The sequence below is a fragment of the Pleurodeles waltl genome, chromosome 12 (assembly GCF_031143425.1).
Source record: "Pleurodeles waltl isolate 20211129_DDA chromosome 12, aPleWal1.hap1.20221129, whole genome shotgun sequence".
NCBI lineage: Eukaryota > Metazoa > Chordata > Amphibia > Caudata > Salamandridae > Pleurodeles > Pleurodeles waltl.
The window spans coordinates 100,017,230-100,031,454 of record NC_090451.1 but is presented as its reverse complement, the minus strand read 5'-3'; the positions used below and the strand labels follow the sequence as shown (position 1 = coordinate 100,031,454).

The 14,225-nt window shown below is 42.7% G+C and overlaps 1 protein-coding gene across 1 annotated transcript in view; it reads left to right on the top strand.

The window, feature by feature from the left end:
- Nucleotides 1-14,225, top strand: part of LOC138267070 (NXPE family member 3-like) — a 197,181-nt gene that overhangs the window by 160,593 nt on the left and 22,363 nt on the right. The window contains exon 4 of the mRNA XM_069215918.1: nt 5,092-5,310. Within this exon, the coding sequence (XP_069072019.1) occupies nt 5,092-5,310 (219 nt within the window). The remainder of the gene's footprint in view (nt 1-5,091; nt 5,311-14,225) is intronic.

Genomic DNA, 14,225 nt, shown 5'->3' with positions numbered 1-14,225 from the left:
TCAGGATTGGTGGAGCAGATGAATGGTACACTGAAATAAAGAATGGCGAAAATATGTGCATCGACAAATTTGAAATGGCCTGACGCATTGCCCTTGGCGCTAATGTCAATGAGAAACACCCCTGATAGAAAGACTGGATTGTCTCCGCACGAAATTCTCATGGGCAGGGCTATGAGACTTCCTGCAGTTCCCGCAAACGCGCTTTTGAATATTACAGATGATATGGTGTTAGACTACTGCAAAGGACTGGCTGATGTGGTTCGAGGAAGTTGAAGCGCTAAAACTACCAGTGCCTGATAAAACAGTGCTGAGTGCTGAGACAGAACAAAACCGAACTGAAAGCGGACAGGCAGAAGCAGGAGAGAGAGAGATATTATTGGAGGACGAAGAGACAGACTCACTTGGGGAAGACCAAGGAGAAAGTTCAGACAGCGACGAAGAAGCTGAAGGTGACAAAGAACCTGAAGCAGCTGAGGGTAGCAAAAAGCCTGAAGCAGCTGAGGGTGACAAGGAACCTGAAGCAGCTGAAAGTGATACAGAGCCTGATGAAAGTAACAGTGACGAAGGGCTCGAAAAAGGTGAAAAAGCAGGAGAGCCTGATCAGAGGAGGGCTTTCCCAGAAACAGACGATACAGAAAAAGAAAAAGAGAACGTGATCGATTCCCCAGAAGGAGGGGACAAGGCAGAACAGAACGAAACAGTTCAAACTTCTACAGGAAAGGTCGCAGGTCCAACAAATGGACATGGTGCAAAGAGGAGACTAAGTATATCACCAGTAAAACAAAGGACTGGAGAAGGTTTGAACGACGGAGAAAGGCCAAAAGTGAAAGAGAAAAGAAAAGAAGTGTCTGTCGTGGTACCAATCTCGAGTGAAGGAAAAGACTTGACAAAAGAGGAAAGTACCAGCGAGGCAGAATCGAAAAGAGAAGCAAAATTGAAAAGGAAAAGGATACCCAACAGGAGATATTCCGGTCCAGAATGGGCATATGCAGTCAATGACGATTGGACTGACGAGTTTGTATCTCTAAGCATCGAGAACGAAAAAGAAGAGATACCAATAGAAAAGAAAAGTTTTATGGACTCTGTTGATTGAAAGGGTGATAAATGATATCGCTTGCTACAATATAACGTGAAACAAACAACCAGCTGAGACATTGCTAAACCGGATGAGACACTTGCTGAACTGATAAAGACTGAGTTATTGCCGAATTGAGACAAATGCTGCTAACCGATAAGTGACTGGCCTCCTGAAGAAAAATTGTGTGAACATTGCGCTCGTTCAGCTTTGTAACTAAATTGCTAAATAGCATCATTTGTAGGTGCTTCTAGCTCTCTGATTCTATACAGATCATGACGCAAAACAGTAGAAAGAAATATTGTAAATATGTGTGTATAGGCTTGGTAACTGCATGTGTACTAATAATAATGGCAATAGTGCTTACAATGCATGGAAAGGGTGAGAATGAGAAAATTGACGCTTCTACCTTTGCTCCTGTTACTGTCACTGAACTAACCGCATTGAAAAGACTAGAATTAGATGAGAGGCTCTTGCATGATAAGAAAGAGCTTTCGTATAATGTTTTCTATCGCTTATTAACAGAATATGTTGAGACTATGGACGCGAAAGATTGTTATGTGTGTACACAGATACCGACATCAGTAAAGGAAGGGGTGACTTATCACCACATGCCTCTTACATACGGGATTACATGTAGTATAGTAATGTCTAGGTTTTATGGTCAAACTAACATACAGTATTTTTACTCGAATTATGATGTTACCTTTGCATATGTTCCTATAATAGCGCAGCTAAGCCAGATTGCTAAAGATTGGGATGCTAAAATAATGAGGGAATTTTTCGAGCTAATGCTACCTTTTGAAACGGCTCACGCTCATAGGGAAAACCTTACCTGCTCGCTCTCTGCAGTAGAAATAAGCTTTTTAGATCGTACAGATGATAGAAGAGAACAAATGAATGCAAAATTAGAAAAAGAGCTACATAAGAGGACTTCAGTAGATAATTATGATTTTGCCGCAATAAAGACACAAGGGAGAATAGCTTTAGATGCTTGGCATGCAGGGAAATTTTGTATATATCGGGGTGAATCCTATTATGACAATATTTTTGTAGGAGCCAGTGAGTGTAAACATACGTTTATTTTTAAGGCCAAATGGACATTCATGATGAACGGACTTGACCCTGTCATTCCAGGGGTATATTACATTTGTGGGTATAATGCCTATTATCGTCTTCCAAAGGGATGGTGGGGGAGATGTTATTTGGGTATAGTGTTCCCAAAGGTTTATCAACTGGATGACCTATCGATGATTCAAAAGACATCTGGATCCCATCGTATCCAGAAAAGAGAGACCGCAGCTGCTGTGGTAGGAGATATATTTGGAGCCATGATTCCTTCATTGGGAGTCGTGTTGAATTCCATCAAAATAAGAAAGTTGTCTACTATAGTGGATAACATGTTGACAAAGTTTTCAGGTGCTATAATCCTGATAGATGCTGAACTTGCAGCGGAAAGAGCTATGACTCTTCAGAATAGGCTTGCTTTAGACATTCTTTTAGCAAAGGATGGCGGCGTTTGCAAAATGCTTGGTGCACGACACTGTTGTACATATATTCCTGACAATAGTGTGAAAATTAAAACTATGCTTGCTAATCTAACAAAAGAGAGTGCAGATTTGAAGGAATTGAAAGAACCTGGAGTGTGGGAGAAGGTTGGAAAAGGAATTGCTTCAGTGGGACATTGGATTGGAGCAATTTGGAATGGAATATTGCTAAAAATAATAGAGGGAATTTTAGTAGTTATTATTTGCATATTTGGAATTTGGGGAATAAAAAGGGGAATAATAATGATTATGGAAAGAATTAAAAGAAGGAAGGAAGAGAAAATAATGAAAAGAATGGCAGAAGAATACAAGGCGAAAACGAGGGGAATTAAAAGGAAAAGAGAACTGACAGAATTTTAATGGAATAAAATTTGTGGGCATGATTTGGTGTGATGACAAGTAGTCATCAGAGGAGGGATTGATGAAGCAGAAAATGAAGGTTTTACATTTATTAACGCTTAAACGTAGTATAGCAATAATCATGTGTGACTTCAACCGAACTAATAAAGATTGTACGGGGACAAAATGTGCCCTCAGAGTAGTTTGCCAACATTTATAAGCGTGCTTTATATAACGTGGTGTATTAGAATTGCACTAATCCGACATAATCATAAACGTATGCCACGATTTGCTTGTTTGAAATGCTTTAGCTTAACATAACTTTAGTAGAGGCTTCGGCCTAGTTGCCTGGTCTCACGGTTTAGATGCTCGTATTTTTTCCAATGTGCTATTAAACGTGTATTTTTGCTTGAAGCTGTACTTTTCCACTGAGATCGTTCACATGCTTATCTTAAAGTTTCGTGCCAGCCTGGCATATTTTCTCTTTACTCCAAGGTCGATCTGCAGGTGCGGACAATAGAGGCTCTGAAAGTGAGTTAATTGGTATAAAATGTTGCAACTTGCGTACCCATCTCCAAGGATAATGTATGCTTAAGTAAAAGCTTGAGAACTGTCGTTTTTGATTGGATAATTTGAAGCTAACCTATGAACCCTCCAATGGAAGACCCTACTGGATTTGAACTGTTGTCTATAAAACCCAGGTGCACGAGAAGAAATTAGGCCATTACCCGGACACTACACCCATTGCGCCATTTTGCAGACTCCGTAGCTATTATGGCCCACTTTGCTGCAACGCCATTTTGAAAGAGACTTTGATGCTTTCTCTAATCGAGAGAAAGAGACTTTAAATGATTCTTGCCCTAGAGACTTTAACTTTGATCCCTTTACATGAAGTAGTAGTTTTATTTTGCCGCCGTGAGGCAATTGCCCCGTCCACCCCTGCCCCTTTGCCCCGTCCCATGCCGATCGAAACGGTACCCATGCTGATCGAGAAACGGTACCTGTGAGACGAAGACTTCCTTGTATGCTGATCGTAATTGGTAAATATGAAAGGAAATTGTACAATTGCATTGTGTTTCTTTTAGGTAACCAACTGCTGATTTTGATAAGAGCCCTAGTTAGGAGTTTTCTAAATTAATGTTGTTAAATTGTTTTTGCATGAAGTCCCACATGCCGATGCTAATTTGCGGTTAGATGAGGATCCCTTTTGTTGCACGATGCAATTTGAGACCTTGTTATGCTGACTAAATGTATGCAATTAGTTCATTACAGATTATCGTATTAGTGATTTGCATTGCTATTATCGAATGCCTTGTTATTCAAATGCTGCATAGATTGCACTTGTTTCGCCGCTATGGACAGCTATTAATGTTCATTTACGTTTATCATTTGGTGTTGAGACACATTTATATTGTGCTAGCTTTGTTAATATAGGGAAATAAAATTCACTAACTTCGAATAAACTGGTGTGGTTATTCCTGACTGAAAGGCCAGGGTTCGCCGAAAATGTATTCTGGATTGATTGTTAAGTGTTATGTTGATCAGGGTATTGCTTATGTCCGTTATTGATTATTGATTTGATGCAACCGATCGATCTAGAGTACGGAGAGTCCCACTTAGTCAAAAGATTCATCGGCCTAAAGAGCGTCCGAATACAGGTAAATTATTAGTACGGACCGCTCTATCACACCTCTATGAAAATCTGTGCATTGTGGAAACATAGAGGCATAATCAAGTACTTAATTTACTGTTGCTTTTGTGCTGTAGATTTGTGGATGCTACACGTGCAACTGCCTCGTGTCTACCACTGTCAGTTGTACTGGTTGTGCATGACTGTTTATGCCTGCCTGTGTCTGCCTTTTTGTTTCTATACATCTCTGAGTGTATTGTGTAATGTGAGCCTACTTGAGCTTGTTTCTGCCTGCATCCGCCAGACAGGCTGTGCCCACCTGTGGTTGTGTCTGCCTGTGGCCTACTGCTCGTGTTTACCAACTTGTTTGATTTGTTCTTTGTATGTCTGCCTGTTGTTGTATCTCAACTTCCTTGTAGCTGTGTTTTCTGTTCAGATTGGTTGAAATCTTGTCATGCCTTTTGTTGTAATTTCCCCATTTTTGTTGTCAGAATTTACAGGTACAAAACAACTACAACTGCCAGCGTGCTGTCCAGGAGTGGTGGCCACACAACCCTCTGGATTCTATTATAATGACATGTGGATGACCCTGGCTTGCTCTCACAAGAGATTTCCCACATCCGCCGAGGCCAGCACCTGTCTGAAGGGGAAGATCATCCATATGTTCGGGGACTCCACCCTAAGGCAGTGGTGGGAATATCTCTTGCGCTTCATTCCTAGTAAGAGAAGCTGTGCGGACAACAACCTCCCAGGAGGCATTACTTTGATAGTCTGTTCTTAAATGAAACTCTGATAACACCTCTTCCCTCTCACATCTCCTCCAAGGCCTCTAACTTCTCGTGAACTCTGCTTTCTCTTTCTCACGTCCTTCCTTGAACAGCTCTTTCCCAGATCCTAACAGCATCTCATTTTCAGACAATTGCGTTCCTCGTACGCCTGATCCCTCTCTTTCTGTCACAGACTTACTTCCTTAAAGAACTCCTTTACAGCACTTTACATCTCATTTTCAGAAAACTTTACCAGGAAATCTTAAAGGGGGGACATAGCTTGGCAGGATAGGAGAGGCAAACTATGTAAGGTCCTGATCGTGTTCAGGCTGGTGGTGTGCGGGCCCCCAACACAGAGGGTCAGCGTCCGACAGTGGTGGTTCCTTTGTGTTCTACCTCATCTTCTGTGCTTGTGCCAAAGAACAGTCTTGACTCTCTCCTAACGCCAAGCTGCACTTAATTAGATGTAACTTCACTCATGACAAAGTGCATGTTTTTAAAAAATATTGAATCCCCCAAACTATTGCACTCTGCGGTAGCAAAAGTATCATGTAGCGCATCAGTTTGTAACGTTTTGACTTCTGCGGAACCCCAATGATTCATTGCTAGACTCTGCAGACCCCCACTGAGACTCTAATGGAATCTGTGACCCCCCACTGAGTCATTACTGGAATATGTAGTCCCCCACTGAGTCACTAGTGGAATCTGTAGACCCCCTCTGAGTCATTACAGGAATCTTTAGACCCCCACTGAGTCATTACTGGAATCTGTAAACCCCCACCTGGTGATTACTGGAATATGTAGTCCCCCACTGAGATTCTAATGGAATCTGTAGTCCCCCACTGAGTCATTACAGGAATCTTTAAACCCCCACTGAGTCATTACTGGAATCTTTAGACCCCCACTGAGTCATTACTGGAATCTGTAAACCCCCACTGAGTCATTACTAGAATCTGTAAACCCCCACCTAGTCATTACTGGAATCTGTAGACCCGCACTGAGTCACTAATGGAATCTGTAGACCCGCACTGAGTCATTAATGTAATCTTTAAACCCCCACTGAGTCATAACTGCAATTTGTAAACCCCCACCAAGTCATTACTAGAATATGTAGTCCCTCACTGAGTCATTAGTGGAATCTTTCGACCCCCACTGATTCATTGCTGGGCTCTGCAGACCCTCACTGAGTCATTCATGGAATCCGTAGACCCCCACCGAGTTAAACCCCTACTGAGTCATTACTGGAATCTGTAAACCCCCACTGAGTCATTACTGGAATCTTTAGACCCCCAGTGAGTCATTACTGGAATCTGTAAACCCCCACTGAGTCATTAATGGAATCTGTGACCCCCACTGAGTCATTAATGGAATCTGTGACCCCCACTGAGTCATTAATAGAATCTTTAAACCCCCACTGAGTCATTACAGGAATCTTTAAACCCCCACTGAGTCACTAATGGAATCTGTGGACCCGCACTGAGTCATTACTGGAATCTTTAAACCCCCACTGAGTCATTAGTGGAATCTGTGGACCCCCACTGATTCACTGCGGGACTCTGCAGACCCCCACTGAGTCATTAATGTAATCCGTAGACCCCCACCGAGTCATTACAGGAATCTTTAAACCCCCACTGAGTCATTAGTGGAATCTGTGGACCCTCACTGAGTCATTAATGGAATCCGTAGACCCCCACTCAGTCATTACTGGAATCTTTAAACCCCACTGAGTCATTGCTGAAAACTGTAGACTCCCAGTGAGTCATTATTGGAATCTGTAAACCCCCACTGAGTCATTACTGGAATCTGTAAACCCCCACTGAGTCATTACTGGAATATGTAGACCCCCACTGAGTCATTAGTGGAATCTGTGGACCCCCACTGAGTCATAACTGCAATTTGTAGACCCCCACCGAGTCATTGCTGTAATCTGTAGACCCTCCACTGAGTTATTACTGGAATCTGTAGACCCCCACCGAGTCATTACTGCCACTGAGTCATTACTGGAATCTGTAGACCCACACCACAGAGTTATTACTGGAAGCCAAGGACCCTGGGCCATATGTACTAAAGCATTTTCCCATAGACACAGAATGGGTAAAATCCTTTGGTACATCTGGCCCCCTGATCTTAGCAATGTTTACGATTTGAACCTAGAAACAATACACAAAATAAAGAGATAATTATGTATCATACATAGACACAAAAGAAGCAATATTTTATTTAATTAACAAACTACTATAAAAAATCTGAAGGTTGGAAAGTTGTAGCTTTTCTACATTTGTTTTTTAATTCTAAAATACTAAGCAATGTGCTAGACTCTAGAATGTCACTAGTCTTCTTTACTCGCAGTGCTGGCTCTCTGTGTTTTTTTGTGCTTCAATTGACACCACTCATCACTCTTACTACATTCTGTTCGCTCTATTTGCACTACTTCCATGAATCAAGCTGAGGTTACTAACTGATTATTTAGAAATAATGCTACAAAGCCATTAAGAAAGCCAAGAAAGGCACATCTTGCACAATATTGCCGAAAAGACACAGACACAAAACACACAGTGGAGATTGTCAAATCCACCTAGAGTTGAACCAGGAAAAACAAAATAAATCTTGATCCCATCGCCAATCGGAAGTCCTTATCTCGCCCACCTCCCACCCCACATCCACTTTTATGTTTTGTCATTACCTTTCACCAAGGAAAAGATGTACAGTTCGGCTGAAAACAATAAAAATATTTGATCGGCCAATTGGTGCCTGCTCATATGTGAGTAGGAAACAATTCTTCCTCTCACTTGAAGTGTACTTCACCTCCTTTACCAATGCAACCTGCCAACCTCAAGTCACTCCTGGCACCTTGAAACAGGCCGTCATTACACCTCTTTTTAAGAAACCTCCTTGTGTAGCCATCAAACAATCTCTAAATTATCCTATCCCAGCTAATTGAAAAGGAGGCAACCAGGGAGTTGACTTGGCGTTATAAAATCTCCCCCGCCAATATCCGAGAAGAACTGTTGATATTGTCAGATGAAGGTAAACATTCCATCTTCATATTCATACACCACTCAGCAGCCTGTGCCACAGTGACTAATAACCTCTTGTTGAGAAGGCTCCGGAGCGGGGTGGAGTTTATGAATCCATTCTGGGATCGATCTGTTCCTTCCTCTCTAACTACGTGCAAGAAGTTTGGATTGGGCCAATGGAATCCTCGTCACGAAAGGTTTCTTGTGGAGTGCCAGAAGAATCAACCCTGTCCTGACTCCTCTTTAAAGTGATGTGTGCCCGCTGAAGTTTTCCCAAGTTCAGAGGCAGTGGTTGAGCCACACCTCAGCAAATATATAATCACTATTGGCACTGCATATGGCACAAGGGTAAGCAGGCTATAATAGTTCTGTATTAGGCCTTCAGTGAGACACACGTAATTCACCTCTGCCTTTAGATGCAGTTCAATGTGTTCCACTGTGTGGGACTCTCAGTTCAATTTTATATCCAATTTGACCACCCAAGTGCTGTTCCTGAGGTCCCAGGACCCTTGGCTGGAACAAAGTGCACTCCACCTAACATCCTGAAAAACCTGAAACTTAGAAACTTCTTGGCTGCAAAGACCTCTGGGGAAGATGGACAAATCTGTAAAGTCAATCTGACGGAGGTATGTAGCTGCTGGGCCAAAGATTCAGGTTGCCCGAGCTTTTTTCTGCAGCAGAAAATCTGTTTCAGTGGAACTTTGGGAAGAATGTATTTAGGGCTTGCGGAATCCTGTACAGCTATAGTTTGCAGTCTTTCCCTGCTGGAGTAATCCAAACTCCAAAAAAGTGACAGAATTTGCACATAGAAATCTTCACTAGGCTACAGTGCCAAACATATCCGGTCTGTGAGGGACCTTCCTTGGTCACAAATTTTGAACTTCTTTCGCTCTGGTCTTTCTGGCCAAAAGTCAATGCTTCATCTGGAGCTTGCCCAAAGGCTAACTAGTTCTGTAGATCCCTTCTCAGCGACAGCCTGCTGCTTTGCCCTGCTGTTTATTTTGGACTTCCATTTCAGAGACTAAGGGCCTAATTTGGAGTTTGGTGGAGGGGGCTACTACATCACAAACGTGACAAATATCCTGTTTAACATATTACAATTCAATTGTAGCCTATGGAACTTGGAATAAGGTAGCTGGGATATCCATCATGTTAAACTCTAAATCAGGCCCTAAGACAGGAGGTAAAATGTCCGTCTGGGACAAACATGTTTTCTGTATCTGACCCATGCTTCATTGCGATCAACCTTAAATCACACCTAGGTCCTGTTCAAGTGCAACCAGATAACTGCAGATGGCACTTTACACTTTTCACATTATTTCTATTTAAAAATGTACTGGTTCATGTCTCCGGTTCCCCTCAATTGATAATTATTGTTTTGGTGTCATTCTGTTTATCAAATTATTCTCAATTTTTATAAATTGAAGAGGGATTTTTTATTGGGTTGTTTTAATATTTAACTGTTTTGGTAGTTTCAAATCCTTCATACACTTTATGTTAACCCTCTCTGCTTTGTGTCAAAGCTTCCTGGGGTTAGGTTCAGGTTTAAATTACTGAAATCTTTACTGGACCTAACAAGACTAGTGACATTACTGCTTGTGGTGGACTACCATTCACCCCAACTAATAATCCACTCTCTCACAGGAATCAGCAGTAAGTGCTGCAACCTATTAGTTGTCTCATAGATTATTCAGCAGGGCAGAGCGATGGTTAACCTCTGAGGCCTAGCTGTCTTCTACAGGCTGGAGCTTTGCAACTTGACACACACAGCAGCGCTGCAGAGGTATGTGACCTGCCTTCATATACACATATTCATATATGTGTGAATGACCTTATGCGGCAATAATGATGACGTTGGCATAAAAATGAAGCAGGTGTGAGGCTTTATGTCTATTTGTATCTGTTTACTAAAATAAATATTTGTAAACGTAGTATGTGTGGTAAAAACGCAGATCACAGTAGTACAATTACTTTTTAATTTACACAATTTCACTTGGTGCTCAGCTTTCCCTACCATGCACTTTCCACACACTCAATTAAATTAATGTGACAATGGGAGGGAGCACTTTATTCTGAAAAGTACACACAAGGCTTGAGGGTCATTAAATGAATCCAGACATTGAGATCTCCCTGCAATGTATGAAAAGATCCTATTAACAGCTAGCCATATGTTGGTGAGTTGGGCACATACCTTGGAAACTGTCACCTGCAGGTTGCAAACTTCAATCAGAATGACAGCTCAGAGTTAGTGCTGCAGTGAAGTCAGAGCAGATGGTTTGGCGGTTTTATGCACAAATATGTATGTATGGCGTTTGTGTCTAATAATGTATTGCTTTCCTGCTTCGTCATCCCACATGCATAATGCATCCCTTGCACTTACCTTCCACCACTTAGGCCCATTATGGAACATTTGTGAATGAATGCGTTAATTTGAGGGAACTGTCCAGCGTCCCACCCAGGGAATTATGGGCATATTAGAGATTTGTGCATTTCAGGGTAAAGGCATAATCCAATCTCCCTCGTTTAGAGCAATCCTGTGGAGAATTCCCAAGTAGAAAATGGGTCTCATTGTTTTTTCTTGATTAGTAAATCATGGGGATGGAATCCTTTCCCCTCTTCTGCTGCACTAACCAGTTACACAAACCCAGAAATTAAGCACACCTTCACCTTTGTTTAAAACAGGGGTAGAAGGAATGTATCCTCACTTATAAAGGGAGACGAAAAGTGGCTATAAAAACTAGAAAAAGTGTTTTTGTTCTAACCTCTCTACAGATCTAAAATGTTCGTCCACTAATGATTTTATTTGCACGGTAGCTGCAAGTGCTACCTGAGACACTCGTGTTTTTGTTTTTTAGTTGGCGCACACATTGTTTTTTACTGGCCATCTGCCTTTTTTAGAACATCAATTAAACAAGCATTGGCAAAGTCAATAGGTTTCATCTCTGCAAATTCTGTTGGTGTTATAATTTTTTTTTAGACGTGTGCATGATGGCTTAAAGTTTGAAAAAAAGCACTATAACGCAGCCAGCACTGACCGATCAGAACAACTTTTTTTCCTCTTAAGACATGTTGCACAGCAGTTTATGCTGCTGTGCAATATGTATAATATGGTTGTATGATGGAACAACGCATGCGCCAACCACGTATGCCTGAACAATTCGATTGGAACAACAACCGTGTTGTTACCACGCATGCCTTTACAACGGTTTTTCATGCCTCCCCCCTAAAAACACAATTGCCCCAACCCCCCACCCACCCTAAAAACACTAGCTGACCCCCACCCCTAAAAACAAGGGTACCCAAACACCCCCCACCCATCCTGAGCCCTAAAACCTTCCCCAGCCCCCACCTGCCCTAAAAACAACCACCCCCACCCACCCTAAAATCAAAACTACTCCGACCCCCATCCCACCTCTAAAAACAAAACTGCCCCGATCCCCACCCCTGAAAAAACTAAACCACCCCCCACCCCGCCCCTAAAACAAAACTACCCCGACACACCCACCCCCGCAAACAAAACTACCCCAACCCCTGCCGCCCCTAAAAAGAAAACTACCCAGATATCCACACCCACCCTGAGCCCTAAAACCTTTCCCAACCCCCCACCCGCCCTAAAAACAACAGACCCCAACTCCCTCAAATTAAAACTACCCCGCCCCCATCCTCCCCCTAAAAACAAAATTACCCCGACCCTCACCCTTAAAAACACAACTACCCCACCCACCCATAAATACAAAACTACCCTGCCCCCACCCTAAAAACCAAACTACTCCGACCCCCCAACCCTGCCCTAAAAAACAAACTACCCGACCCCCTACCCATAAGAACAACTACCCCAATACCCCCCACCCACCCTGATCCCTAAAACCTACCGCGACCCCACCCCCAAACATAAAACTACCCCACCCCCCTAAAAACCAAAGTACCCCCCATAAAAACAAAATTACCCCGACCCCGTGCCCCTTAGAAAAATAAATAACCCAACCTCCCCACCCCTAAAAACTACCCCGCAACCCTGCCCCCATCCTCTCCCAATACACTATCCCTTTTTCTCTGCCTTAACCACACATGTGAGTTGTTCAGCACATGCATGGTTAAGGCAGAGAAAAAGGGAATCGTTGTTAACGCAAGCGTGGTTCTGCTTGCGTTAATAATGTAATCGTTGTTCTGGATTTTTCCCGTACAAAAAGCTGGAAGAAGGGGCCTGGGAGAAGCTATGCAGAGGGAATACAGGGAAAAAGAAACTAAAATGAATTTTATGTTATCAGTAGAGTGGGTGCACAGTATGACCACTGATGTCTTGACACGTGTTCTTCTCCGAATAAAAACATTGGAAAAACAGTGGCTCCTTATTTTAGTGCTTTTCCTTTGCTTTTAGCTTTACATGGGAATGTGTGTTGTCTTGCTGTCTCTCTTTCGTGTGCTGCTTCCCCCTGTAAACTCGACCCTGCTCCCTCCTGCGCTCTCTGTGTTGCTCATCTTTGCTTCCCCCACCCTAAGTTCTGCTGTTTTTTTCAAACCCCAGCCCAAGCTCCTTTGTTACTTCCTCCCACACTCCCTCTCTGTGGCAACTGCTACTCCATTGAACCCCTTCCCCTTCATTTAAAAAATAAAAAATACATGTTTTTCTTCTTCTGGATTGGCGGGCCCAACAATCAAAGTTTGCTAATACGATGCTCCTTTTTCTTTAATGCCCTTTTGCACATTTTTGTTTAATTTTGCTCTATAATCGACATCTGCCATCTTGGAACAGTAAATTAAAAGTTAAAATAAAGGAAAAAATGTCCACCATGTCATGGCCCATGAATGCACATGCGTGGTGAAACATGAACACACATCACATATGTCACCCGCTGCTGCTTTTTTTCCGATGCCGTTCCACGTCACCAACCATATCTTTAAATATTTATTTTTATTTTTTGGCAGATGTGGATCAGCATAAGCCGAAAGCATCGGCAAAGCCAAAGGTCTGGTAACAATATTGTGATGTGACACCTTTAGGCTTAGCCAATGTTTTTTTGTACATGTACACGGTACTGAGAATGTCTTAATTAAAGTCTTATTTTCCCTAAAGCTGCCTCTGTTCCATTCTCATTTGATCAAGCACAAGATCTGTGCATTGTCAGATAAAGTCGAGGTTCCCCGATCCACATCTTCATTTATCTCACAAGTTAATTCGTCTAAAGGATGATATCAGTGTAACAAAATGCCTCCTTGGCATGATTACCCCCTGACTTTTGCCTTTTGTTGATGCCAGTTATGATTGAAAGTGTGCTGGGACCCTGCTAACCAGGCCCCAGCACCAGTGTTCTTTCCCTAAACTGTACCTTTGTTCCCACAATTGCCACAGCCCTGGCACCCAGATAAGTCCCTTGTAAATGGTACCCCTGGTACCAAGGGCCCTAATGCCAGGGAAGGTCTCTAAGGGCTGCAGCATGTCTTATGCCACCCTGGGGATCCCTCACTCAGCACATGCACACTGCCTCACAGCTTGTGTGTGCTGGTGGGCAGAAAATGACTAAGTCGACATGGCACTCCCCTGAGAGTGCCATGCCCAACTCACACTGCCTGTGGCATAGGCAAGTCACCCCTCTAGCAGGCCTTACAGCCCTAAGGCAGGGTGCACTATACCACAGGTGAGGGCATATGTGCATGAGTACTATGCCCCACAGTGTCTAAGCAAAACCTTAGACATTGTAAGTGCAGGGTAGCCATAAAGAGTATATGGTCTGGGAGTTTGTCAAACACGAACTCCACAGTTCCATAATGACTACAATGAAATCTGGGAAGTTTGGTATCACACTTCTCAGCACAATAAATGCACACTGATGCCAGTGTGGAATTTATTGT